At 57.5% G+C, this 27,054-nt stretch overlaps 9 protein-coding genes across 9 annotated transcripts; 3 read left to right on the top strand and 6 right to left on the bottom strand.

Moving 5' to 3' along the window:
• Positions 1-38: 38 nt before the first annotated feature.
• On the bottom strand, positions 39-1,572 carry B0H64DRAFT_409236 (uncharacterized protein). The gene has a single exon (XM_062804703.1). It carries the CDS (start codon positions 1,426-1,428, stop codon positions 346-348), a length of 1,083 nt encoding a protein of 360 aa, XP_062655052.1. The 5' UTR covers positions 1,429-1,572; the 3' UTR covers positions 39-345.
• A 1,579-nt stretch (positions 1,573-3,151) lies between these two features.
• On the bottom strand, positions 3,152-4,727 carry B0H64DRAFT_366868 (Alpha/Beta hydrolase protein; the record flags this gene model as incomplete). The annotated part of the gene is made up of 3 exons (XM_062801920.1): positions 3,152-4,078; positions 4,137-4,544; positions 4,614-4,727. 3 exons carry the CDS (start codon positions 4,725-4,727, stop codon positions 3,152-3,154), a joined length of 1,449 nt encoding a protein of 482 aa, XP_062655051.1.
• Positions 4,728-5,498: 771 nt separating this feature from the next.
• On the top strand, positions 5,499-7,028 carry B0H64DRAFT_304735 (uncharacterized protein; the record flags this gene model as incomplete). The annotated part of the gene is made up of 1 exon (XM_062800120.1): positions 5,499-7,028. A coding segment is annotated over one exon (1,530 nt), but the record flags the coding sequence as incomplete, so codon positions are not given.
• A 4,172-nt stretch (positions 7,029-11,200) lies between these two features.
• Positions 11,201-15,543, top strand: B0H64DRAFT_420332 (uncharacterized protein; the record flags this gene model as incomplete). Its single annotated transcript, XM_062805453.1, has 7 exons — positions 11,201-11,881; positions 11,912-13,335; positions 13,762-13,848; positions 14,288-14,413; positions 14,524-14,866; positions 15,155-15,365; positions 15,422-15,543. The coding sequence occupies 7 exons, from the start codon at positions 11,201-11,203 to the stop codon at positions 15,541-15,543; spliced, it is 2,994 nt and encodes a 997-aa protein (XP_062655049.1).
• A 10-nt stretch (positions 15,544-15,553) lies between these two features.
• B0H64DRAFT_409227 (heterokaryon incompatibility protein-domain-containing protein) lies at positions 15,554-17,985 on the bottom strand. Its single transcript, XM_062804702.1, has one exon. It carries the CDS (start codon positions 17,909-17,911, stop codon positions 15,848-15,850), a length of 2,064 nt encoding a protein of 687 aa, XP_062655048.1. The 5' UTR covers positions 17,912-17,985; the 3' UTR covers positions 15,554-15,847.
• A 422-nt stretch (positions 17,986-18,407) lies between these two features.
• On the bottom strand, positions 18,408-19,672 carry B0H64DRAFT_330405 (uncharacterized protein; the record flags this gene model as incomplete). The annotated part of the gene is made up of 3 exons (XM_062800937.1): positions 18,408-18,650; positions 18,713-19,192; positions 19,385-19,672. The coding sequence occupies 3 exons, from the start codon at positions 19,670-19,672 to the stop codon at positions 18,408-18,410; spliced, it is 1,011 nt and encodes a 336-aa protein (XP_062655047.1).
• A 1,694-nt stretch (positions 19,673-21,366) lies between these two features.
• B0H64DRAFT_446179 (glycosyltransferase family 8 protein) lies at positions 21,367-22,754 on the bottom strand (the record flags this gene model as incomplete). Its single annotated transcript, XM_062806896.1, has 3 exons — positions 21,367-21,423; positions 21,485-22,080; positions 22,145-22,754. 3 exons carry the CDS (start codon positions 22,752-22,754, stop codon positions 21,367-21,369), a joined length of 1,263 nt encoding a protein of 420 aa, XP_062655046.1.
• Positions 22,755-23,643: 889 nt separating this feature from the next.
• On the bottom strand, positions 23,644-24,297 carry B0H64DRAFT_446178 (uncharacterized protein; the record flags this gene model as incomplete). The annotated part of the gene is made up of 1 exon (XM_062806895.1): positions 23,644-24,297. The coding sequence occupies one exon, from the start codon at positions 24,295-24,297 to the stop codon at positions 23,644-23,646; it is 654 nt and encodes a 217-aa protein (XP_062655045.1).
• Positions 24,298-25,947: 1,650 nt separating this feature from the next.
• Positions 25,948-26,784, top strand: B0H64DRAFT_446177 (uncharacterized protein; the record flags this gene model as incomplete). The annotated part of the gene is made up of 2 exons (XM_062806894.1): positions 25,948-26,190; positions 26,269-26,784. The coding sequence occupies 2 exons, from the start codon at positions 25,948-25,950 to the stop codon at positions 26,782-26,784; spliced, it is 759 nt and encodes a 252-aa protein (XP_062655044.1).
• Between the last annotated feature and the right edge of the window lie 270 nt (positions 26,785-27,054).

The raw sequence follows: 27,054 nt of genomic DNA, 5'->3' as shown, positions 1-27,054 counted from the left end.
AGCAGGGGGGCATGGCGGCCTGATGCCAGAGTTCAAGCTGGACCATTGGGTATGGGGGAAATGAAGGTTCGGTTCTAAGTTCGGGTTTGGTCATGTTCCTACGTCCGGTTGAGGAAGCTGCTTTGCGTCGGCGGTCCAAATTCCCTACTTGGTTGGGAGAGAGGCCAGGGCCGGAGCAGACTTTTCAGGTACCTAAGAGGCCAGCCGCCGCCGCCAGCGTGCCTTCCTCTATTGAAATCAAACCATCGAACCGCACCTCCCTAACCTACCACGGCAGAGATTTGGCTATGGCGACTCGGAGCCTGAGGGAAAAAGGAATTGTCTTCAACCCACAACCCGGCATGGTCACCAGCTCGACGGGATCGCATAATCTGCCCAATTCACGGTAGCATCCTTAAACACCTCGATTGACCCCTGCACCCCGTGCGGCCCGACAGCCCAGACCCCTCGCTCGACCAGGCTTGCCCAGTGGTCCAACAGCCGTTCCAGACGCTGAGGCCGGTGTGGGTGTCCCCCGAAAGGCTTGAACCCATGCTGGAACAGCTCATCCGCCACCGTATCCTTCATCTCGTCCCCACTGCTAAAGCGCGCGCCATACAGGCGAAACGGCAGCGGCAGCCGGAACCCTTCCTCAGTCGCATCTAGGTCGGACCGCACGACGCACTCGTTGTAAACACCCGGTGGCACGCGAGACGGGAGTGGGATGCCGTCTGGCACGATGCCGCGACCGCCGCCCCAGTAGAGGCGGAACGAGGACCGCCGGCCTGACACGTCGACCTGCGGAGCGCCCGCGTCGCTGAAGAAGATATACACGGGCGGCACGATGTCTTCGCGGTCCATGCCGTGCCACTGCGGCACCCGCACCCTCCGAGGCAGGTGGGTGAAGGGCTGGGCGGCGGCGAAAGCAGCCGCATCCGCAGGAGGGAGAGAGAGCCCCGGTGCGATCTGGCGGATGTGCCGGGGACGGTGGGCGAGGCCCAGGAAGGCGCGCGCGAAAGAGGGATCCGGGATTTTGGCGGCGTCCATGGCCTCAGGCGTCAGCAAGGGCTCCCTGGGATGGTTGTCATCCGAGTCGTCGACCCTGGCGCCGCGGCTCTGTCGACGACGTACCTCTATGGCGTCACAGAGCCGATCCCACGCCGCGACGCACCCCGCTATCTGGCCATCGCCATACGGCCGCCACTCCCAATTCCCGACCTTGACACCGCCGTAGAGGGGTGGTTGGTCGGTCGGGGAGGCGACGACCTTGCCGAGGTGGATCAGGGTTATCCAGTTGGAGAGGATGGTCTCCAGGGGATGCCAGTTGTGCCGGCGTTCGTCCATTGGAAACGCAAACTCGGTGTCGTCTGGGTGCACAAAGAAACAGGCGAGGTGGCGGGCCTGGTGGTACAGCATGCCGCCGCCTGACCCGCCATCGCAGACGTCCATGTGGGGGAAGTACAGGCGCACGATGGAGTCCTCGGGCTCGCCCTCATTGTCGGCCGTATAGTTGTCGAAGAGGCCGTTGAAGTCGCCGTCCGGGCCTGGCAAGTCTTCAACAAAGAAGAAGAGCGGCACATCGGGAGTGTGTGCCGCAGCGAGGAAAGCGACCACCGAGGGATGCAACCTTGGGCGGACGGCCTCGGCCGCGTCGCCGTGCGTGCTGAAGTAGGTGGCGCGGCTGCCCCCAGCATCTGGATCGAGCCGACCATCGGCCGCCAGGCAGTAGTCAACGAGGTAATTGTGGAGGGCGGCGCATCGCGCGTGGTCCATGCCATCAAGGTCTATCCGTGGCGGATTGTCGGGCGTGACGAGCTGCTTGTCGATGCTAGGGAGTTGGGACGCCGACATCGCCGCAGTGGTTAATAGTAGTTATGAGGTACTAAGGTGGAATATTTGTGTAGGATTGATGCTAATCGCTAAGCATGTGATATTGACCAATCCCGCTTGGTACGATATAATCCTCTGGCTAATAGCCGTAAGAGCTGCGCTGTGTTGTTAGAACAGTTGAAGTCGGGCTGGGCCTCCAACGCTCCAGATCCTTACCACCCGATCTCCTTGCTGTCGGTGCCAAGGGTACCCCATTTTACCCGCCCGGTCTCGAACATGAGCGGTTCCGAGTCGTCTCCGGTTGGTCGCTCTCGGCGGATTGAGTTGCGCCACCAAACTTAGAGTAACATCATGATAGAAAAGTAAACCGACCCAATCCCATTCCCCAGTAAGTTGTTGACTGACATTACCTCAACCTGTGCCCTAAGGAAATATCTCCCTGTACCACATAGTAAGACGGTTACTGATGTTACGGCATGTTGACTGTGACTTGCTTAAGTCTTTTCCAAGTCTGCCTTAGCCATATCGCCCGTCTTCTCTTGCCGACTTCTTCAACCTTAAGCTTCTCCAATCTGCCATCATCCTCCCCTTTTCGCTGACTGTAAAACAACTGGCCGATATCTCCGACGACATCGGCACCCTCACCGGGGAGCTGGCGCAGGTTATTGAGTTGGGTTGAGGAAGCCTTTCGATTGATCGAGCTAAGATGAGAAAATTGCTAGATGCCCTCTTGCGTCTCGCTAAACGCTGCCGGCTTCCCGAATGTAGAATTCGTGATATCTATCTTGGTATTGGGGAGCGAGGTTTCTATCTTTTTGTATTGTGAGCTGTACACGTATTTCAATCTTAGGGTAATCTCGGGGGTGTTCCCAAGGCCAAATCCGTGGATTCGTCTCTCTACCTACCTAGGCCTCTATCATACGTCTTCTAGCTGCGAGTAGCTTCGTTTCCACCTTGGCTTTCCGCAACCTCCTTTTCGCATCAGCGACCATTATCCCAAGCTAAAGACCCAGCCTGCTCTCCGCCCACCACTGACACCTCTCCTTATTTACATTATTAACCGCCACCTCTGCACCCGTCGCAGTAATATTAACCAACATCTGATTATCTCCCCACTTCGGCCAAGCAACCTTCCCTTTCCCCTGACCTTTAAACACCGGCGTGCCATTAACAACAAACGTGGCAAGCGTCTTCTGCAAAATCTCTTGCATGATGGGCTCAAAAGCAGGCGTACCCGGGTCGTTGAACGTGTACTTCAGATCCTGCGTATGCAGGCCTGGCGATCCAAACTCATCTACACCCAACAGTTAATTAGCATCCCCCCCCGGTAGGTAGCTCACAGTCACGGAAAAGTACGAATTAGGTACTCACAAGCAAAGCTCCGCCCACCAAACGCCTCATTCGCATACAAAAAGTTGCAGTCGAAGAGCGCATCCCCCCACACATGCATCATGCGCGAAAGCAGATCGACATAGCCCTGCGACCCATCATACACGGGCGGGTAGACCACCGCGGCGAGCGAGGCGATCTCCGCCGTCGACAGGCCCGCGAAGGAGGACTTGACCCAGCGCAAAAAGTCGGCCTCGGTGCGGGCTGTCGGGTCGAAGAAGAAGGCGCCCTCGCGCGAGTTGTGGGCGGCGAGGAGGTTGATGGGCGACGTGGCGAAGGCGCCCCTGTTGAAGGCTTGGAGGGGTTCGAGAGGGGCGGTGGTGGGATCTTGGACGGGGATGTGGATGTATGTGTTTGCCGCCGCGGTGCGGCATTGTTCCTGGTTGGCGAGGACGAGGGCGGACGACGGGAGCTGCCGCGCCTCGGCGAGGGTGGTGACGTTGAGGAGGGACAGGAAGTCGTTGTATGCCGACGGCGGGGCTGCTGCGGAGAGAAGCGTGGCGGGGGACTGGAGGATGGCTTGGGCGAAGGGGGCTTTCTTGCCTTCATGTTGGTAGGCCGACATGTGGAGCATGATGGACCCGCCGCCGGCGGACTCGCCCATGACGGTTACCTTGTCGCGGTCGCCGCCGAAAAGGTGGACGTTGTTTTGGATCCATTCAAGTGCGAAGCGTTGGTCGAGGAGGCCGGCGTTTTCGTTGCCGTCGGCGCGGACTTCAGGCCCGGCGAGAAAGCCAAGGGCGCCGAGGCGGTAGTTGAGAGAGATGAATATCATACCTTTGCCGTTGGCTTCGTGGGCGGCGCGGAGCAGACCGTCGGGTTGGAAGCCGGGCGTAGGATGGCCGATTTTGGAGCTGAAGGTGTAGCCAGCGCCATGGATCTAAGAAAGAGGATATGTTAGAGTTGGTGGCTTTAAGGGAAGGGCCGGGAGGGTGTACAAAAACCAGCACGGGCACATCACGGCTGCCCTTCTTGTTCTTGATGGCCTTAGAGAGAACCTTGCCTGGAACATGGAGGTCTAGGAACAGGCAATCCTCGGTGACGTTTCCGTTGAAGATGGCCTGATCGAAGGGAGTGGACGCATCGATGGCCTCCACCCAGGTGGTGAGGTTCCACGGCACGCCGCCGGTATAGCGCCCAGTTGGGATGAAGGCCCTTGACTGCCAGTCTGGAACACCCTGCGGACAGGTCCTCACACCATCGCCGTTCTTCGGCGCGCTACGATCCGTCTTGGGCGCCTTTGGGCTACGCCATCGGAGATCGCCAACGGGTGCCTGGGCGTAGCGGATATTGGAAAACTTGTACACGTCGGTGGTCTCGTTGTGCTTGAGGGCTTGGTGAAGTTCCTATACCTCGGATTGTTAGGATCCCGTCCTCGGTTTCTCCTGGGACTATAACCAACACCGAAAACCTACGTAGCCGAGGTCAACGACAGGGAGGCAAGCCGGCTTAGGGGCCTTGTTAGGGGCGGCCAAGGCCGCCTGCGCCACCAGCGCGGTTATCAGGCCGAGTGCTGAAGCCCAATGCATGGTGAACAGGGCAAGAGAAATGAGTAGCTGGCTTGTAGTTGTATGGGTACTGCTAGGTTGAGGAGAGTCGAAGAGCAAATGTAGGTATGTGTAGAGTAGTGGTGATGGTAATATCGAAGTCGGCTGGGGGGGTTGGCGGCCTAGTTGCACTTTATATAGCACGTCTTCGATATCCTCGTACTCCCAGAGATTTGTTAAAGTGCTCCTATTACCGACACATGCATTAGTAACCTTACTAGCATCCATGATGGCGCAAGAACTTCGCATGGAAGGATCGAAGTTCTGGCTTGTAAACAGGGGCATTCCGTTGGGACCTCCCCCCAAGACCCAACCGACTTCCCAAAGAGGGCCGGTATATCTTTCGGCAGGGGGCATATCCGGATCGCATAGGGGCGCGTTGCAACAAGAACCGCTACTCGGCCTCGTCAGCTTGGGAAGGATTGCATGGCGTTAGACCGGATCGGGTAGTGTATATGTACTGTCTACTTCTTACTGCAGATGCCAAGAGGCATAGCCCTCATGATCCGGCTATTTGCTCCTTCATTCGACCCAAGCCCAGGTTTTGGGTGGCAATCGGCAGCCGGATCAGCCCCGAGACGCACAAACACACACTACCGCATCAAGCCCGTCCACCAAAAGTCCCGCGTGTCGAACCTCGGAATCCCGTAGCATTAGGCACTCAAACGGCAAGGAGTGTCGACGTTGCCCTGAGCGTTTGACCATTGATCTGCCGGGAAGAGCGAAGCTAGGCCCAGCTGGAAAGTGACTACCATGCCGGAACTTTTGTTTGTAAACAAAAACCAGTCGTCCGGCATCCTGACGCGTAGCAAGGCGGGCGAGAAATCTCGCATCCTCCGGCACGTGCAAAACCGCCGGCGCAAAGATGAAGCCCGCAAGAAGCTGGAAGCACAGATGGCTCAGCCATCGTCTTTGTCCGCCGCCATAGCCTCCTCCGAGTTCTGGGCCTCCCGCCAAACCCAACAACCCAACAGCGACGACGACTACATGGCAAAATCTGACTCCGGGTGGAGGGGCAGCGGGGTTGGAAGCAATCGAAGCACGACGTCTCTCGTGTTATTCTACCCAACCCACAACAGCAGCGACCCTTTCTACAGTACCGTAGTCGGCCGCGACGCCGGGTCGCACGCCATGCTGCAGCTATCCTTTGGCAAAGGCGTCAAGATGACCTTTCTCGCCGAAGCCTTCGCGCCAACCAACATCTTTCCCCCCTCAACCTCCATGCGACACGACAGCGTGATCCAGCACCGCCTCCAACGCTGCATTGAAGATGATCTCCTCATGTACGCCACCCTCGCATACGGCTCGAGCTGCGCGGCATGGATGTTTGGCATCCTTGACGACGAACGACCACCCGAATATTTCATCGGCAAAGCCGCCCGCCAAGCGCAACTCCGGCTGGCGAACCTCCAGGGGGATGATACAAAAGCCGGTCGTGTGGCTGATAAGCAGTGGTTCGCGCTGTCCATCTACGCGCTCGCCATCACCGAGATGTGGAACCACATGCCCGAGCTGTGGGCGAGGTGTCCACCGCGACAGGCCCTGGCGATGCGAATCGGCAACCCCGGCAGCCAGGAGACAGCACGCACCCACCTCCGGGCGCTGGTACACTTCGTCCAGGAAGCAGGCGGGTGGGGTGTGTTTGACCCGTACGTCCTGGAAAGCTCGTTGCTGGCCGACAAATACCTTGCCCTGTGGGAGATGGCGCCTCCCATCATCCCCCTGACGTTTGATCCGGGTCCGCTTCCCGAGGCACTACGAAAAGTCCTCACGCGGCTGCATGTGCATGCAGGTAGTGCGGCGCTGAGCCGGCTGGGACAGAACTTTCTCAACCATTCATGTCTTGACGCCACCCTCCGCGTCATCCTCGCCGATGTTGCCGACTACGTGCACATCGCCCGGGGTGCGTGGGCGGAGCTTTCCGTGATGTCGTCGTCGTTGCAGTCGTGGCTGTTTCTGCGGTTACAGGCGCTGTTCTACCGGCTGTTGCTGCTTGATAGCCTGCGACCGGTTGACGAGGCCGTGCAGCTGACGGCTTTGACGTTCCTGCTTGCCACAACACAGTATCATGGTGCTCGCCTGTCGGCAGAGTCAAAGCCGTGGCGGATACGGTCGGCGATGTTGAATGCCAGATATTGGGATAATGGAGAGTTTACGGATGGGCTACGGTTTTGGTGTCTTGCCACTGCTGCCATGTCGGCTAAGGGACCGACTCAGAAGGAGTGGTTTGTTAGCCGGATTGTTGAGTTGGTGGATGGTGATGGGGTGCGGTTCTCTGACGGGGTTAGCTTGGATCCGGACAACGCGGAGAGTCTGGATGGGTACCTGTTTCTCCGGGATGTTCAGGACAAACATCTGTCCGCACTGATCAACCGTCTTCCACCTGATGTGGCGGCGAGGTGCATAGCAAAATTCTTTTGACCAAGCAAGAGGAAAGGTGCTGCAGTCTTTTTCGGCGGAGCGTGGGCCACTCTCATCTCGTTTATTGAAGCGAAGCTTCAATGGTGAGTCTCTGCCTCTCTGGGATGTACTGGCAATGTACATTGAGGAAGCAAAGAAGGACCGCTTCGTTTCATTTACGGGCGAAATCACCAGAGTTCTCAGGGGAGCAATTGGATGCCACAGTTTTGATGAAAACTCGCCAATGTACTCCCTCAGCCGATGAGAGTCACTTCATATAACTAGATACAAGTAAAGGCCGAAATCAGTGTTCCAACTTTGATGTTAAAAGCATTCTCCGCAACTAGTCATTTTCACCCCTGGTTACAGACTACACTCGCCCGCTGATCTACGGATTTCAGTTGGGTGCGCTCAACGAAAGTTCCATTTTGACCTCTGAGTTGCTAGTCAAATCCAATAAACCCCAAATCCGCTCTCCATCAGCCGAACTTAGACTTCAACAGAGAACCCCAGACCCCATACAACGGCCGAGAGCCATGATCTCCAACACACAGTAGCGTCCAGACCGTCCCGCATCTCCAGTAGATTTGCAACGAAATTCCCACCCTGCCCAGCCTCCTGACCATCCAAACTTCCATAAAAGCCACATCAGCAGGGCTTTAAAGGCAACAACGGGCGTAATCATCGGCACAGTTGAGCAGGAGACACGGAACAATTCTTGACGGGACCAATCGTCTGAGGCATTTGACCGCTTCGTCTCCGCATCCCATTCTGACGCATCGGACACAGTTGGGGTCGAGCGGGTCTCGCGCTTCAATCCGTCCGTCAGCGGCGTCACGTTCGTCAACGGTTCCCTCCGCCGCGGGGTGGGCGATTGCGAGTCCGGCGAGGACGGTGAGCAGGGTGAATGAGAGCTTCATATTTGCGGTTGTGTGTTTGAGAAAGGAGTGTCCCGGGGCGATGGTAAATATGAACGTTTGAAAAGGCTGTCACTGGCTTGGTGCTTGCTGACTGACTTGTTGCTGTCCATGTCTTGGTGATATTCGTGAGTACACCTCATATTTATACCTTTTGCTTTCATCACTATTGTCCCCATCTTAGCCAGCAACTCAGCCATCTCAATGAGAAAGCTGTTCACGGCTTATGGTGGCAGGAGCTGTCAATTAGTCCGGGCTTAGAAGCAGCCCCTGAAAGGGAGTAAGTTGTCTCGTTGAGCTGAGGTCATCGGTCACGTTTGTGTTGTTGATCTACATTTTGCATAGCGTTTTATAGAAGAGACGATACAACATCAATGGATCATGTGTCATTGTGCCCATCTTATGAACTGGCAATTACCCCGAGCTTACACGTTGAGGTTATCGACCATATGAAGCAGCAACGCGCTACGGACAAGGAGCTGAATATGTTAACAGGATGGCCGAAAGGCCCCACCGCGGCGAAGTCAATGACGGACAGCCAAAATAAGAGCAGTGTTACAATTATAGAGGACATGTCAGCTTACAAGTATTATTTCCCAACCATTTCCAAGATACCCCCACCCCCAGACTGCCATAGGCTGTGCTGCGGCATTGCCCAAAGTCTATCAACCAACCGATTTAGGATCGTCCCTCGAACTTTAAATAACTGTCTCCAGCTCTTGTTGTGGATCAATCAGAACGGGCGGATCGGCGCGGCCATCCCACACAATCCCGCACCCACGAAGGTAAAAAGTAGGAGGCGACTCTACAATGCTGATCTAGCCTGCGAGTTCCATGGAGGCGCACAGGTGCAACGACGGAGCGCCGAGGACGCCGGGAAGTAGCAGGGAAGAAGGGGACGATCAGTCAATTAGGGTGGCAAATGGAGGAATAAGATTGGGAGGAAAATGGTCCGGGAGGAAGTATTGGAAAAGTGGGAGGTTAGGGCAGGAGTTCAAGCGAGAATTCAATGTAACTATCGTCTTCCTCCCGTTGAACCACACCTTGACCGCGCGGACACGACTTGTGAATTGCTTGTACCCTGTCACCTTACCTCGCATTCCCTTGGTCCTGACACATGATATGTGCGACTACTGCAAGAAAAGAACGATTTTAACTTTTTGGTATGGTTAAGACCATTTACTAACAGAGTTTTCTAGAATGATGCTTGCATATACTTTTTTAATTTAGGGCTGGTCGGAAGAGGCCGAGTAGTGGTACGAGTATAGAGGTAATGGAGATCCGCAAGGTCAAACTCGGGGACGGTCAGCGAAATACGCTGACGAGCATGGTCAACCTGGCGTCGACATGCTGGAACTAGGGCCGGTAGGAGGAGGCTGAAAAACTGGAGTTATAAAATGATAAAAGCACGCAGGATTATACTTGGGTACGACCACTCTTCGATGCTAACAAGGAGCCGGGCCAACCTCGCGTTGACATTTTGGACTGGAGCTAGCGTTGGCCAGGGGAGGTTGAGAAACTAGAGGTGGTCGAGATGGGAAAAAGCAAGCTCGGGGCCGATCACTCAGATGGACGCGCTGACGAGTATGTCGAAGCACCCCGGTAACCTCGCCTTTTCTTGAAAAGGTTGACGTCAACACACCGGTATATGATCATCAATGTAGGAAGGGTTATGCCCAGGTTTAGCAGTGAGTGTTTGGCGCAGAGGTGACAACGAGCGAATCCTCGGTGTTGTATGTTACTTTGCTTGTCCTACTTTCTGTCTCCATTTCGAGTTGAACGGGGTTGTAATGGTTGTCATGCGAGTCTCCCTTATGTGACAGTCTGGCGAAGTTGGGTATTGGAGCAGTATTTGGGGAACCAGACCCTGCGGGGTGGGTACATACATGTCCATACCTGGTAATTAGGTACGCTTTCTGGCAGGTCGGTACAGAGGTATTCGTACCGACACCCTGTTGGCTGGCTGGAGTGCGGAATTACAAGGGCTAGTGTCCCAAATATTAAGACCCTCTTAAATAATTTTAATTTAAGGCCTCGCTTTTGTGACAGTTTGGTGAGGAACCGGGCTAGTATGAGTGCTCGAACGTGGGTGGAATTCCATGGCTTTGTCCCCAACTTTACCGCCAGGAACTGGAAAGAAGCTGTGGGTCGTGCCTGGCTGCGTGCCCCTGACGTGTGGGGTCGCGCCGCGTGACGGGCGACTTGGCGTGGTATTCGGAAGCAGGCACGAGGCAGGCACCATGTCCCGCCCTGTGTCCCGCCTGCGGTCATCGAAACGGGCCACTCTCTTCCTGTTGGGCAACTTTTCCAGCCAGCCACACACCATTCCTTCCTCCGTCTGTCGACCTGCCCGCCTGCCCTGACACTCGCCGGCCCCATTGTGCGACGTCGAGCACACTTCGCCATGCCCCGCCTTTGGCTCGAGACCAAGGACTCGAATGGTCTCAGATTCAGCAACCTTCGGAATCCCGGTTAGCGGCTCCCAGGCGGTGAATTTGGCCCCACGTTTGCTTTTGCACGTTTGCACGTCCACCAGTGGCAAACTCCGCCTCGACTCGACTTCATCCTCAGTTTGTCGCAACGGCAGCCTTTTGAGAATCGGACACGAACCCTTATATCCCCAATTGACGGCGATCTTAAACCAAACCCGAACCCGACGTTTGTCGACTTTTGCGCTGCGCAAAACGGCACGGGCGTAATCAATTACTCACAGCCCCTTCCAACGCCGTTCAGCAGATCGATTGGTGCTGCGAGGATGCGACTGCCCCCATCGACATTCCAGGAGATTTGCCTTTTCGTGGAGTAGTGGGAATGGCAGATACCCAGACCGCGAATGATAGCTCGCTGCAAAACACAATGGGGGCCGTTGCTGTTCATGCAAATGAAGACGGCAACCTCCAGTGCTGCTGTGGGAAAGAGGACTGCGTCTTTCTGGTGCACAACTGCTCCGTTCTGTCGAGCGTCGAGCGGGATGTGCACACTGCGGCGAGAATGGGGCAGGTCAGTTATCCCGCCACATTCCTTTGCTATAGCCTCTCTTTCATCGAGTTCCATATGCACCCTTTGTTCCCCGATCGCCCCGGGGACCCGGGCCGCTCGAGGCAATCGTCGGGGTAGTGTTACACACCGCACCGCATCATGCAAACACGCGAAATGGCTGAAATCCGGGCGATATGGCGGTCCCGCCAACCGAAGCCCGACGATGGCCACCCCTCGCTAACGTTCGCCCTGCAGACGCTCCTTGCCCGCCATGAAGCCTACATGGCATCCGCCGAACGCGACCGACTCGAGCTTACGGCCCGCATCGAGCAATTGGAACAAGACAATACGGAACTCGAAGCCAAAAACCGATCTGTCGCCGACGAGAACCACACGCTACGAGACGAGCTAGAACGGGTAAACGACACGGTAAAGGATGCCGAGGCCAATATTGGGATTCTCGAGGCGTCCCTGCTCGACTCGCAGCGGGAGGTACGGCGGCTGGAGAATGCGACCGACAGGGCGATTAGCCTTGAGCGTCAAATAGCGCTGCTAGAAGAAGAGCAAGTTGTATTGCGGACCACCATTGCGCGCACTGAAGAGGAATCTCGCACGACCATGTACCGGTGGAGACAGGCTGAGAAAGGTCTTAGTGACATACAAGAACAACTGGAGCGCATGGAGAAGGAATCCCGGGAGGAGCGCGAGCGCCATGTCGAAGTTATTGGCCGCATGGAGCGGCAACGTGCTATGGAGAAGGAGTTGAACACGGCAGCAGGACGGCTCAAGGGCGCCGCCGCGGCGAAGTCGATGACGGACAGCAAGAATAGCGGCAGTGTTGTATCACATTTTGTACGCGACCTGTTGCAGGATAATGCCCACCTCCAGGTCGGCATGGCTGAGCTTCGCGAGATGCTCCTCAGCTCCAACGATGAGATTCAGATGTTGCGGGAGCAGCTGGCGTATCACCAGCCGGCGGCCAGCCAGGAACTGACTTCGCCCACGACACTGCAAGCCGAACTGGCCCAGAAAGAGCCGCCAACGCCGCCACAGCCCCCGAGGGTGTCGCAGGAGCTACACATTCACCACCATTACCACGTTACGCACAAGCCAGAGGCACGGAAACCGAGGAAGAGAAGGCAAGGGCTCACACCAGGTGTTTTTACTCCGCCCCAGCTTTCTGCCCCTACCTCACCGATCATGTCGGCCGCTCGCTTTCAGCGGGGCACCCTCTCCGGGCCCTTGTTGTCGCCGAACGAGCCTTCTCCGTCAACGGCTCGCTGGTCCCTCCAGTCCGAGAACCACTCCGAATTTGCGCCGTCCTCAGCACCCACCTCCCCACGGTCAACGAACAGGGACTCCCTATTTGACAGGGTCCCCGATCTACCGTCACCGGCGTCTCCAACGACGACCGTAGATCCAACCTCGCCGGGCTGGAAGCAGGCGCACAGAAAGAAGATATCGGAATACTCCCTCAGGAGTATTTCCGAAACAGCCATGTTTCCAACGGACACGCCACATCGAGCTCATGGTTACACCCAGCGGCCGCATCCCATGACGCGTTCGATGATGAACGATCGTTCTCCCACGGCTTATACCTCCCCCTACACCACTGACGATGTGCCGAGCATCACTTCCCCGTCTCTCGCTACCTACACCGACTACGACAGCAATACCGACATTGGGGCAGAAGATGTACTATCGCCCGCGTCATCTCAGTTCGATTCCAGTGTCGAACAGCGGCCTCGCGGCCTGCGGCGAGTTATCTCGCACGAGTCTATCGTATCCCTCTCCAACGGGCTCGACATTCACACCCTCAGGGCACGACCCAGCCAGCTCTCGCTCCAACCACTCGGTCTCACTGCGGCGGGCACTAACGTCAGCGCGGTCACCGCCCAACCAACGCTCCTGAGCAGCAGCGCTGAGGGGAAGAGGGGTAGCGTTATCCTCAGGGACAGTATGGCCCGGAAGTTCTCCACGCCGAAATCACGGCAGGGCGGCGGTAGGGTTGTGTCTACTCCTAGTAGGGGAAGGGGACCGGAAAGGGATTCCGGACGGACTCTATCTCGGGCACCCTCGGCGCTGGGAAAGTTGGTTTCGTGGAGACCCTGGGGAGGAAACAGCAGCAATGCCGATACGACTAACGATACCGCCTCGCCCGAGACGAGCCCATCGTCAACGCCTGTCCTAGGGGCATCCACATCCGTGACCCCCGCGGCGGCCATCCCCACACTCTGTCTTCCAGACGATGGGGACTCGATCACGAGCTCGACTGCGAGCAACAATCTTAGCAAGTCCCCTCAGGGTAGCCTCTCGTCAACGGCTACCTCGACGACGACTGCAGCGGCGGCGAATGCGGCACTAGCGGCCGTGTTTCGCGCACCGGGGATCAACCAGCCGGGACCGGTCCCGGGGTTTCAAGAATACTGGGCCTCGCAGAAGAGGCGGGGCGCACCCAGCAAGGTCTCGGTTGAGGACCAGGCTGGCGTGCAGGAGGCGTTGAGGGAGGTGTTGGAGGAGGATTAATAGGCAATGGTTCTTGAACTAGGATTCGAGCCGGGGTCGTTAATGAGGACGCTTGAAGTGAGACTAATACCCGGGGTGGTTGCCAGGAAACGGGTTAATTGGCTTCGCACCCGTGAGGTTCTCGCACGCGGATATATGGGTTCATTTTGCATTTTGAAGTTTAGAGTTGGCCATATCGGTCCGGTTTTGCATAGCATTGGGAAGGGGCAACATACCAGTGACGGACATGGTTCTTTTAGTTTCCAGATACCCGCAACAAGGCGAATTCGATTGCTTACAGCGTACTGTGTACAATGAGGGATCACCGTCCAGTGTCTACCTAGGTAATAAGGTTTGAAGCCTGGAAAAAAGAAGCAAACAAATAGAAGACTATCCGAATCCATATCGCCCGCGTTACCACATGCGCGCACCATGCACTGGCATATTTCCCTGTATTTAACGCTCTAGAATTTGCATCTAGTAGCGGATTTGATGTGGATAAGAAAGTCTCGTCCCCGTCCGGTCCCTGCATCCTTCCTCCGGTTGCTGACTTTATGGCTTCCTACCCACTTACACACCACGTTCAGACAAGCACACAATCGCTCCTACTCGCACACTGCTACCCAACATCAACAAACATACAATTCATTTCTGCTACCACAACATGAAGTTTCTCTTTCTTCTGGACGGACTACTGTCCCTGACTTGCTTTACCATTGCCGCCCCTGCTGGCGATGCCAGGCTCGAAGCCGCAGCGTCGGCGCGGATTCTCGAGCTGCAGACGCAATACCAGCAGAACATCCACGACGCCATCAGTAACCGCACGACAGGCTGCACCACCAAGAGCATCCGCCCTCGCAAAGAATGGTAAGTCTTTGTCCGCCAGTCGGTTCTCCCCAATACCCCTATCCGCGTCGTCACACCCCCAACCCCCAACGTGAATCCCCCCTTCTCTAACCCCCCACCCCAAACCATAGGAGCGGCCTCACCCGCCCACAACGCGCCGCATTCATCTCCGCCATCCACTGCCTCAACACCCAGCCCGCCCTCACCCCACCCACAAAGGCCCCCGGCGCCCGCGCCCGCTACGACGACTTCATCGTGACCCACATCGACCAGACCCCCTTCGCGCACGCCTCCGGCCTCTTCCTGCCCTTCCACCGCCACCTGATCCACCGCTTCGAACACGCCCTGCGCGCCCCGCCGTGCGGCTATACCGGGCCAATGCCGTACTGGGACTGGACGACTTCGTATACCGATCCGAGGGCGGCGGAGGTGTTTGATGGTGGGCCGTATTCGCTGGGCGGGAATGGCGAGTTTGTGGGTGGGAGGGTGCCGACGGTGATTGAGTTACCTGGGGGGAAGGAGATGGTGATTCCACCTGCGACGGGGGGCGGGTGTGTCAAGACGGGGCCGTTTCGGGAGGGGGTTTTTGAGATCAGGCTGGGGCCGGTTGGGTATGAGCCCGCGGGGCCGGATGGCGGGTTGGGGTATAACCCGCGGTGTTTGACAAGGGATTTGAGTCCGGTGTTTAGCTGGGGAACCAGGCCCAGTGCGGTGACGGCGTTGGTGGATGGGTGTGCTGGGGATCTGGGGTGTTTTGTGGAGGAGCTGGACGCACCCGGCGGTGTGCCAGGTGGTGTGCATGCTTCAGGTCACTGGCAGGTTGGGTTGAATGCGCTGGATGTGTACGCTAGTCCGAGTGACCCTGTGTTTTGGCTGCATCATGCCCAGGTTGATCGTTTGTGGACCATCTGGCAGGGGCAGGATCTGGCGGCGCGGACATACCTTGTATGGGGAACCGGGACGGCGGCCAATGGTGAGTTCTTGAGCCAACGTGTTTGGGATTTGGGTTGTGAATGCTGACTTCTTCAGACCCGCCGAGTGACAACGTCACTTTGGACACCTCGATGGACTTCGGTATTATCGGGGACTCGAGGACCATTGGCGAGGTTTCGTCGACCATCGATGGGGATTATTGTTACGTGTATGAGTGAGAGGTTAATTCTGCGGAATGACCCAGTTGGGGTTGTTTATGTACGAAAGGGGCTGCTCAAGAGGTCGGATTAGAACAGGCGTAGATGTATGTACCTTATGCGCCATTGGCCACGTTGTCATCTGTCGATTAACTTCGTGAACCCGTTAATCCAAACCAGACGTGCTACATGTGGCTGTTCTCATAGTCTGTCCCAGGACACCCCAAGCTGGTTACCACAGCACCTATATCAGATAGATTCATTGGGAACACTCATCGGACAGCGTATACCCAAGAAACTAACCACACTCTGCCAACAACCGGCATCAAAGAAGATAAAACTCGCTTAGCTCCTGGTGATCTACGACCTCCCCATCCATCACCCCGTCGCAATACGCCTCTCCCACAAGTTCAAATAACTCCACGTTCCGCACATCCAACTCCAACTCAGACGCGGTCGGCCTCAACACGAATGGGATACTCGCCCCACAGAACACCACTACCACATCGCCCACCTCCACCCCCGCCGGGCCCATCCCAAGGTACCCCTCCGACGTCAAGAACGGGCGCTTCCCTACCATACACACCATACTGTCACGATACTCCGCCCCCAACTCTTCCCTCTCCTTCTTCCCCTCCCAATCCCACGCCTCAAACCTCCTCACCCGCTCGTCCGCCCCAGCATTCTCACACTCCCCAATAAACCGCAGCACCTCCACAAACCGCCTATACGCCACAACCTCACCCCCCACCGCCCGCTGCACACCCTCCGCCCTTGTCAAAAACAACCCCCCAATCGGCACCCGCCACCTCGCCTCCGCCCGCCTGTCCCCATCCCCGCCATACATCACCGGCACCCCCGCGTGCTCAACCATCCCCCGCTCAAACAGCCCATCCACTTGCTCCAAAACCCCGCGAAACCGCCCCGCATCCCACGACATATCCGTCCACGCCTGGTCCGCGGCCACCGCCGAGATGGTGTCGACGCGGAACCCGCCGAGGCCCAGCACCCGCGGATTGGCGGCGGCTATTCCTGCTGGTAGCGGGAGGGGGTGCACAGCGAGGTGGGCGGGTCCGCACGCGGCGAAGTGGTGCTTGATCATGTGGGGTTTGTAGAAGGAGGGGCGGAGGTCGCCGCACCAGTCGGGCACCCAGGAGGGGAGGTGCGGGGCGAGTACCGGGGTTTTGGGGGGCTGGGCGTAGCTGAGGATGGTGAGGTTGCCCGTGGCCGGGTTGGTGAGCATGGCGCGCGCGGCGAGGGTGAGGATGCGCGCGTCGACGGCCGGGTTGTCTTGCTCGCTGTAGTCCGGGGTGAGGCCGAGCAGCGGCGCGTCGACGGCCAGGCTGAGCACCGAGAAGATGCGGTCGCGGTGCAGCCAGGCTTGGGTGTTGTGCCCGACGTAGAGCTCGCGCATCAGCACGTGCAGCTGGTCGCCGGTGGCGCCGGGCTCGCCGCGGTCGAACCGGAGGCGACCCTGCCGGCAGCTGAAGAGGCTCGCCGTTGGATCTTCGAAAATGATATCCCAAAGCTCGGAGTAAACGCCGGCGCTGGAGTAAATACCTATGCTTGGGCCCAGGAAGGATATCCGCAGGATGCCGATGGCCATCTCGACGAGCTCAGCCTGGACAGTCTTGGCCCCGCACACGAAGGCCGTGTCGGCGCAGAGACAGAACTCTTGGATCGTCCACGCTCGTGTGAACCAGGGTCGTGCAAACCAGTGTCTGGGGATATCCTTCTTAACCAGGGGAGCGAACGTTTCGGCCCCTATCCTCAACAATGCTTGGTACTCGATGGTCTTCGGGTCTGTTGGTTTCGTATCTTTCGTCATGCGCCACAGCAGAGGCTCTTGCCTCTTAGCGTAATAGCTCTCCAAGCCGAAGGCTCGAGCGGCCCGGCCGACGGTCAGGAAGACCTCCATCAGGGCGTCCGAACCGTCGGCTGCCGGACCAAGCCATACCAGTACCTGCTCAGCCCCGGCGTAGATGCGTCCCATTAGTTCGACCTGGTTCCCCTTCTCGACGTGGTCCTTTTGGTGGATGCAAATCTGGTCGACCCACAACCAAATCGATTGTCGGGTGTGACGGAGATGGACCAAAGCGGTGTGTAGAGATTCCGTGATGGCTAAGGTCGTGCGTTTGCCCTCACTGCCCTCTGCAGGGAGCACGGTGATAGAATGTGACATGCGGCCATTGCCCCACGCGTATGAAAGTGCCTTGTATTTCCTTGATGATTGCCCAAGTTGGCTCACGAGAATGCGGCATGAGAGCTCACTCTGCTCGGCGGTGGACGGGAGAAGCTCCAGCAGACGGAACTGGGTTTCCGCCGCGCTCAGCTTTGACGCGGTGTAACAAAAAGGGTCATAATCTTGAGTCTTCTGTAGCTTCTCCATGATTCCTGGTATTTCTGGCTGCTGTCCGTGTTAGGAACGAGAGTGAATAGAGTAGGCATTTGAGGGCTGTCCGGAATTCGGAGGAGGTGAGTCGGCCTTAGGCACCATGCATGTGGCAGTGTGTGTACAGCCTCACCGCCAAGACAACTCCGCATGCTTAGTGTTGCCCTAAACATTCATCCATTGGCAAGAAGAGCCCCCTGTGTTCGGTAGCCCGAGATAGACGTTGTGCTCGCAGACGCGGCTTGTTCCGCCATGGCCAGAGGCCGAATGAAGACAATCCGGGCTATGCAAGTTCATTGAAACGACAACTAACTTATACTCGACTCGATCAAAATTAGCGATTACATAGACCTCTTGTATCCCTTACCCGTCTTGATCTCTGGATCACCAAGCTTTTGTTTGTGCCCCCCTATAAAACCACTCTGTCTTACACCCCCACCCCCCAATCTCATCAGACGGCGTGTTGTATGCCCCAAATTCCCCACCCGACGGATTAAGAGGACGGCGGCGGCGGCGGGAGGGTGTAGGAACCACCAATGTCGAGCAGGTAGGCGATGCTGTTGAACTCGACGTCGAGGGTCTCGATCTGCCAGTCGCCGTGGTCCTTGGTGGCGCCGAGGATGGTCAGGCCGCGCACCTGCTTCTGGGCCTTGCCAAAGGTGGCCTGCCAGATCAGGGCGATCTCGTCGCACGAGTAGGGCGACTTGTGCGTGATCTCCAGCGGGAGGTTGTCAGGCTTGTGTTGTGTGTTAGTTGGGTGGGTTAGTCCGGAGAGGGGTTAGGGATGCGTGGGAATACCTGAGTGTGCTGGTGGTCGATGAACGCCTGCTTCGTCGGGAAGGTTGGGCCGCCGAGCGGCATGCCGGCCAGGATGTTGATGCTGTCCGAGGTGTCGCGGAAGTTCTCGGCGAGGTACTTGGCGTCGGTGTCGTTCCAATGAGAAAGCATGCGCACGTAGGCGTCCACCAGGATATCAACGTCGTCAGGGTGCAGGCAGGGCGTGTGCCGCGCCTCGTTGCACTTGCCGTTCCCTTCGCCAGAGCCTTTGCCTTCGTGGTCACCCTTGGGCTGGCCCTTGTACTTGGACTGGCTGCTGCCCTCGTAATGACCCTCGTTCTCACCTTTACCCTTATCCTGACCCTTGCCCTTCGGCTTGAAATTTCCCTGGCCCTCCCCCTTACCATTCCCTTTGCCCTCTCCTTTGCCTTTGCCATTCCCCTGGCTGTTGCCATGGCCCTGGCCTTCACCACCATGCTCACCACCGTGCTCACCACCGTGCTGACCGTTGTCGTGGTTGGACTTTTGGCCCTCCCGCTTACCCTTCCCCTTGGCCTGGTTGTTGCTATGGCCCTCGTTGTTGCCATGACCCTGGTCGTTGCCATGACCTTGGTTGTTGCCATGGCCCTCGTTGCTGTGTCCCTGGCCTTTACCACCATGCTCACCACCGTGCTCGCCGTTGTCGTACTTGACCTCTCCGCGGGTACGGAGGAGGACACCGTTTCCACTACTCTCCTCTTCGTCTTGACGGCGGCGGGCGCCCTGACCAGAGTAGCGCTTGTGTTTGTCGTCACGCAGGCCAAGACCGCCCGGTACGAGACCACCGACAGCGCCGGTCGCGCCGGAGCCGCTGGTGAGGCCGTCGGTTCCGCTGGTGGCGCCGTCCTTCCCGCCGGTGAGACCGTCGGTTAAGCCGGCAATCGGCGAGGCGAGGCCTAGGCCTGCTAGGGAGAGGACGGTGATGGAGTTGATGAAGCGCATGTTGGCGAGTGTACTAGGACAGGAGATAGAGTTTGCTCTGGTTGGTTTGCGAAGATGGGATGGGGAATCGAAGACGGCCACCATCAACATCGGGCAGGCCGTCCTTTTATCCCAGCTTTCAGTTTGCTACGACGGCGGTCGGGTACCAAGTTGGCCGACGGCGGGACTTCCCCAAGCGTAACTTCCGAACTGCCGCGTAGTTGGCGTCCATGTGGCTGTCAGTAATGTGTGATTCCATGAAGCATCTCAACACACCGGCGGTTGGCGGCTGAGGATGGCTCTCGGGTCAACGCCCGCGCTGTCAAGGCAGGCAGCCGAGCGCGCTAAAGGCAAGCTGCGTCCCTTCATGCACATACCCATAGACAATAAGCATGGTGTTAGTGTTTGCTCGCAGGATTTATCGGCTTGAGAACGCCACTTTCGGGAGTCGGAATCAACATGTCTCGGACCTTGGACCGATGATGCGACTGTGGAGAGGAACCGGGTAGGGTTGGAACCCGATTGGGAGGTGACACCTGGGGTGTGGTTTTCGAAGTTCCTGGGTGGAATTGCAGTGTTAAGCCACGGGCTTAACTTTTGGTTGACGGTCGAGGCGTTGTTCTATCGTGATTCGGTCGAGCGGCCGACAGATCAACCACGGTCCCGAGCCGATCAACAAGACCCGAAGCCCCCATTCCTCTCCTAGGGCCATGCTTGGCCAACATCGGCCAGCAGCAGCCAGCTTAACCAATCGCAAGAATACCTGCATTTTCATATTTTTGTGCTTCTGCTTCCTTGATGCAGCGGCTGCATGAGGGTCGTTTAAGCGTGTACCCTCGTCCATAGTAATATGCGTTGGATTCATTGCAGTTGGCTCATGTTGTGCAACAGTTTGTGTCCGTCGAAATGGCTGCCATGAACCCGGTCCCGGGTTGTCGCGCTTGGCTCGACGCAGTCACATCCATCCTTCCCCACCGGGAGTGCGATGATTATATCTTTTGATTGAAGGTTGTTGTACCGAGTTCCCTGGCAGGACGTTCGAGTGGTTATTCGGCTCTGAAATAATCGTGTGCAAACCCAACACCACTACTTATATGGTATAGATAGATGTATACACCACACCGTAGGTCCTCATCGGTCGACGTGGTTAAAATAAAGTTAGGTCTCCACCAGTGTCGTGAAAAAAAAAAAAGCTTAACTCGACGTGTCAATGGCGGGTGATGCACGAAAATCGGGCGGTGGGTCTGGGGGGAAAACAGGGGCAAGAGCTGCAGTTTGGGTGCCATGCAATTTGCGTTTCATTCAGCCAGATTCCGGGAAGGAGCCCCAGACAGTCCGTTTCGAGCAGATTCTCAAATCGAACGAAGGCCATCTTTGGTTATTACAACCCTACGAATACTCCACTTCCTTTTGTGGGTTTAAATGCAACACTCCGTCACTCGAATACGAGAAATGCGTACTTGGTAAGACGGCTCTTTTGAAAACGCCGTGCCGCAACCTGAATGCCAAGTGGCAAGTTCATCGCAGTGCCTATGTTGCGATGCCAGAATCATTCCAAAATTGAAGTCTCGAAAACACCAACCATTCCTGGATAACGCCTTCTCCAAACCAACCCAAGACCGGATCTACCCAAAACCTCGAGATCACCGCCGGGATCATTTTAGTGTATATCTACTTATACAAAGCAATACAGCTCGTGCTGATCATGCTGATCGTTAACCCCGTTGCCTCCGCCGGCGCAAGTGCTCCCCAGGGACATGCGTGCATACCCGCTGCAACACTGTTAGCAAATGAACTGGTAGACAGGAAAGCAGAGACACTGCTGTTACTAACCTTCCGCCTCTCCTTGAACTCATCATAAAGCGTATTCCATATCTCCCTCTCCACACAGCTGGCCACCCCATCGCGCTCAAAACAGTCGGGCTGCTTGCTCCACCTCGTCTTCTCAATATCCAGCCACGGCTTCGGCACGGGCCAGTCGGAGAAATGGACAAACTTGGCCTCGTTGAACGCGGCGACAGCATCCCACCGCTCGTCCGCGTTGCCGAGGTAGCGGCCGTGCTTGTCGGGCGCCTCGCGGAACTCGCCCGAGACCAAATCGTACGGCCGGTGCGGCAGGACCAGCGCGCTGTCCCCGTACAGGTAGTTAACGATCTCCATGTCGTAGTCGTTGCCCCCGGCCTCTTCCACGCGTGCCAGCACCCGCGCGAACTCATCCGCGCTCGGTTGTGCTAGAATCAACTGCGAGGAGAGGATCTTGTTGTCGGGGTATAGCCAGTATGCCCGCGGCATTGCTACGGGGCAGGGTGGCAGGAGAAAGAGTTCGTCCATGCTTTGTAGTATTACCGAGTCCGAGTCAAGCGAGAGTACGCGCGTGTATTGGGTTTGGTTGAAAGCGAGGAGTTTCGTGAAGGACTCGGCCCAGGTTTCTGGAATGGTTGTCATGAGCATTGGCAACATACATACAGCATCGGCATATCACTCGGGACGTACCGTCCGCACCCTCGCGGCGCTGCACCTGGATGGGTACCAGCTTAACGCCGTACTCGTCGCGCGCCTTCATCAGCAACCGCGCATCGTCACTCGTGCGGCCGTTCGCCGCCGCCGGTACCGCCGCCGCCGCATTCGGGTTGAACATCTGCGCCGGGTACATCATAACGCGGTCGGCGCGGCTGCCCAAGTGGTGCAGCCGCTCGAACAGCATGACCGAGTTGCACAGGTAGTGGCTGTCGGTCACGTACTGCGTGTAGGCGAACCGCGACCAGTCGACTGTGCCATCGTTCGCCGGCGCGCCGGTACTCGGGTCCCAGATCGGCGGTTGTTTTGTTGGCGCTCCGGTGTCTGACGTCGGGCTGTCTTCCTTCCTCCACCCTGCCGGGAGGCTGGAGAGCGCATCGTAGCGATGCCCGAAGAAGAGGAAAATGCAGATGATCAGGACGGTCGGCACCAAGAGGCGTATCCTTCGTGACGCTAGGAGAGCCGTTACACCGGGCCAGGACTTTGGTGAGGGAGATGATGTCGGGCCGCCATCGGCGGCGGCCGGGCTGCCATTCAGGGGTGAGTATGGCGCCTGTTGCCAGAATGCCAACACCCGCGAGAACATGGTGACGGCAGCCGTCGTTGATGAAAGGTGGAAGCCTGCCCCGACACCACCACGCGGCGGGGCATGGCTCAACCATGTATGAACCATGGGCTGACCGGGAAATCCGGCATCCTTCGAGATGCAGCTTTTACAGCGCTGAGGGAAGTGATCAGCCCTGCAGAACCACATCCGTCGGCATGCGAAATTCCGCGGGCCAACAAGATCAAAGCAAATCCAGCCCCGAACGCGCGGTTCTGGCGTGCGCTGGGCGGAACCTGGTTGCATGCAACCCCTGGGTGCGACCCCAGACGGTCGGGAACATTGGCTCATCTCTCATTTGTCAGCCCGCATCAGCCTGCTCTCCCAGCGGAGCCCGCCCGCCTGCCGCTCACCACGTTGCGTTGGTGGAGACAGGTTTGACAGTGTTTCTGATCGCAACCAGAGTGTCGGGTCGAGGAAGTCTTGACGGCGCTCAGGGGCCGAGGCTCACTTTACAAAGATGGGAGCAAAGAGATGCATCGCCTAGCGCGCCCACCACGGCCTTTCTGGTACCAAAACGGGATGGCCCCTGGTTCGAGGATCCATGCTTTGAAATTCAGGGGTCGCCGCTGACTGAATGCACAGGGCCAGGCCGTTGGTTTTCAGACCGTCGTGGACCTATCAGAGACACAAAAGTCCTCGCCGCGTTAAGTCACGTTCAACACCCGCAGCAAACACAGTACATATGTCGACAGCAGACATAAATTTGGAACCACTCCCGTCCGAACGTCCGTCATCCCGCCCGCATTAACACCGACCCGTAACACAAACCCCCCCAACCCCTAACCCCTTTCCCATACCCACCATTACCAGGGCGGCACCGCCCCCGCTCACCACTCAACCCATACCCCCCGATCTCCCTCCCCAACCCTCACCACCCCTGCAAAACCCTCTCCCTCCTCAACCCCTCCACCTCCGCCCTCACCCCCTCCCACTCCCCCAGCAACTCCCTCACCCGCACACACGTCAAATCAAGGATCTTGCCCTTATTCAACGCCCTCCGCCGCCGCCGCCTCCCACTCCCTTGTTTTGCAGTAGCAGTACTGGTAGCAGCAGCAGCAGCAGCAGCAGCAGCAGTAGTCACCAGCACCACCAGCGCGCCGCCACCGCCGCCGCCGCCGCCGCCGTCCTCTCCGGAGTCATCATCTTCTCCCGAGTCCGATCTGACAGGGGCATCGGCATCGGTATCGGCATCCAACGCGTCCCCGTCCGCGCCGGCGTCGAGGCCGAGGCTGGCTTGCAGGCTCTCGAAGCCGGCGGTGAGTCTGTCGCGGTAGCGCTTGCCGACGCGGTTTTGGCGGTTGCGTACGTGGTGGTGCTGCGCATGCGCCGCCTCGTGTTGTGCTTGTGCGGTGTTGTTGTTGTTGTTGTTTGGGGCAGCGGTGGGGCGGGATGGGTTTGGGTTTGTGTTGCGGCCGGTGGCGGCGTTGGTTGCGATGGAAATGATGGGGTTGGCGGCAATTGTGCCCCGGCGGCGGCTGCTCGTTGGCTTGGTGGTTTGGGGGTTTGCTCCTCCGACTGCCATTTTGGGGTTGTTGTTCGCCTGTGAAGGCCGGCTTTGACGAGCAAGGTTGGGGTCCGCGTTTGTCGATGGAGGTTGTTGGTTGCGTGAGCGGGGGAAATAAGGTTGTGGACCCTCTGCTCCTTGCTGACGATCAATTGAGGTGGGCGGGGCCGCAGTCGGGGTCGGGTACCCGATTAGGGATGCGGGTCGTGCCGCTGAGGAGCCCAAAGATGTCGGTACAGAATCCGTATCATGCACCTGTGAGAAATGCAAGGGCAAGCGGGGTTTGGGGGCCTCGACTTCGGCTGCAGTCTGTGTCTCGGGAGTCGGGCCTCGGGCCACGTGGGGGCGATTCACCGTTGGCGTGTTTGCCGTGATTTTCTCGGTGGCTGTGCTCTGTCTCAAGGTTGATCTATTAACCTTGGGCAAATATGAAAATTTTCCGTTCGTTGTCGTTGATCGCTCCTCGGGCGGGGCGAGGGGTGCGAGGATGGAAATACCTCCACAGACGAAGTGACGGAGCGCGCCCGCAATAATTGACATGTATGTAACGTAATACCGTACATCGATAGTTACATACGCAGTGCACATAAATACAGTTCCAACCATCACCCTGCAGTCATCCCCGCCGCCCATGATCGGATGACAGGGTTCGATCACAGACGACAACAAAGCATGCCAAACTGCCAGATTCGTCCACAACACAGCGGCTTCAGCAAAGTGCACCAAATTAGCATCAACTAATTCTTTATATTACTAATGCGAACATACGTCCCCAGCTGCAAACTCCGACACTCACGGCCCCCAACCCCCGGATTCTAACCAACAAAATCCTCGGTCGAAATCGGCCCTTTCAAAAACGCAGTCCAGTCTAGCGATGACGACGACGTGTTCGAGGCCTGTTGACGGGGTCGGATGTATCAATCAACAAATCCATGGTTTATCTAAGCACACCCTCCCAGCTCAGAGCGGACAGCTCACCCGCTGCCGAAGCGGAAGCCCAGCCGGGGGACGGCGGCGATATTGGGGTTTCCGCTGTCCATAGTGAGGGACAATAGTTTCCTGCGTTACAACGTCGTTGATTCAGCTTTTGAGCTGGAAGCCTCCGGCGAGACTTGCGGCGAGGCTGGACTTTCCTTGGAATAATGCACCAGGCCACACTTGATCTCCCATGCGAGCCAACATTATGCCTTCCCACCAGGAACCAATCCCTGTAGGTGGACTTTTGGTCAGGCTGTCGTTGGGGACAAAAGCTCGACCGAGTTAGCAACACCGAGCGCCAAGTCGGATAGGGCGGCCAAGCGGCCCGTGATACTCGCGTACGGCGTTAACTCCGTTTATCTTGTCATGGTTGCGACCTGGGTGGGGACGGCTCGTTGGTTTGTTGTCTTCAAGTTGTATGCCAACACGGGCGCACCCCCCTTTCCCCAACCGTACCCGCTCCCTGGGGATAACCACCCACCAACCCTTTCCCACTCAACATCCTTCTTTTCTGTCCTTCCTTTTTCGTTTCGTTCCTCGGCTTTCCCCCCTAACCATCTCACGCTTTTGCTTCCGCCCCAACGCAACATCTCCGACCCGGAAGCTGGCCATACTGCCTTCTAGGACACCTGTGCTCAGCCGCCAACAACTACGACAGCCTTTTCGGCTGTTGTTGAAGTCAGGGGCAACATGCACCTCGTCTCTCGAGCTGTACGGTTCCTGGTGGTTTCCCTGACCTACCTTGGGGCCGTCGTCGACGCCGCCGGCAGTGGCGTGTTGGAGGCCGATCTGATTTTCCCACGCAATGAGACTTACGCGCCCACGGATTCGTTTCCCATTTTCTTCGCGTTCCAGAACGCCGAGCTCGCGTGGTACCTCAACACAGATATCTCTTACACGCTAGGAAACCGGTCGGACCTGCTCGGCGACAACGTGCATGGCTCCCATGACCTCCGATGGGCCAACTGATCCACTCACGATCCCCACTTTGTTGTGTATTTCTATGACGAGCCCTTCGCGGTCGAGGGCCAATGGTGGCTGAGCTGGGAAGTGGGCTGGCAAGGCTGTCTCGAGGACTCCTTCACCAGGGGTTACAAGGATCCGGACGACCCCGGGATAATCAGCAATAGATCGCGCTGGTCTGTCGACTTCACCATCAGCAGCGGCGGCCAGGCGGCGGATCTTGCCACCGCTACCGCCGACTATAAGACATGCCCGGGGGAGCTTGGCGTCGCCATCAAGGTCACGGGTGAGACTAAGCGCGCCGACGAGTTGAGATGGTCCGGAGGCGATACTTCCGCGGTACTGGACATTTCCTCTCCTACGCCCACTCCGAACCCGTGCGCGGTCAAAATCGACTCGGCTACAGCTGCCAGCATCTCCGCTTCCTGGACTACTCGGCTGTGCAATAACCTCTTGCTGCCCGACTGCCCACCGCGACCAAACAGTGCTTCGCAGCGCCTAGCGGTTGCTGGCGTGGTATCCTTAGCGGCCGCGTTTGGAGCGTTTGGTTTCCTTTTTTTGTGAGCACGGGATCACGGGTGGTGATTTGCAGTGGCTCCCCGTGTTATTTTGCCCCTTCGTTCAAATACTCACCGCAGAAGGTTTCCTCCAGAAATAGGCCAGGCACGGCCCAATACAACAGGAACCAACTCGCCCATTTCATGGATCCAAATCATGCGAACGGGATGGCTGCTGCAGGCTGAGCGCAGCGCCCATGCCTCTGCAGGTAATAGAGCCGCATCTCGGCGTGCACGATTCTCGGTTCAACGCCTGAACAATGAACCGTGACCCCCG

Source organism: Chaetomium fimeti (genome assembly GCF_033439085.1).
Source record: "Chaetomium fimeti strain CBS 168.71 chromosome Unknown B0H64scaffold_9, whole genome shotgun sequence".
In the NCBI taxonomy this organism is placed as follows: Eukaryota; Fungi; Ascomycota; class Sordariomycetes; order Sordariales; family Chaetomiaceae; genus Chaetomium; species Chaetomium fimeti.
The sequence above is the reverse complement of the archived record's forward strand: the minus strand, read 5'-3'. Positions and strand labels throughout refer to the sequence as shown.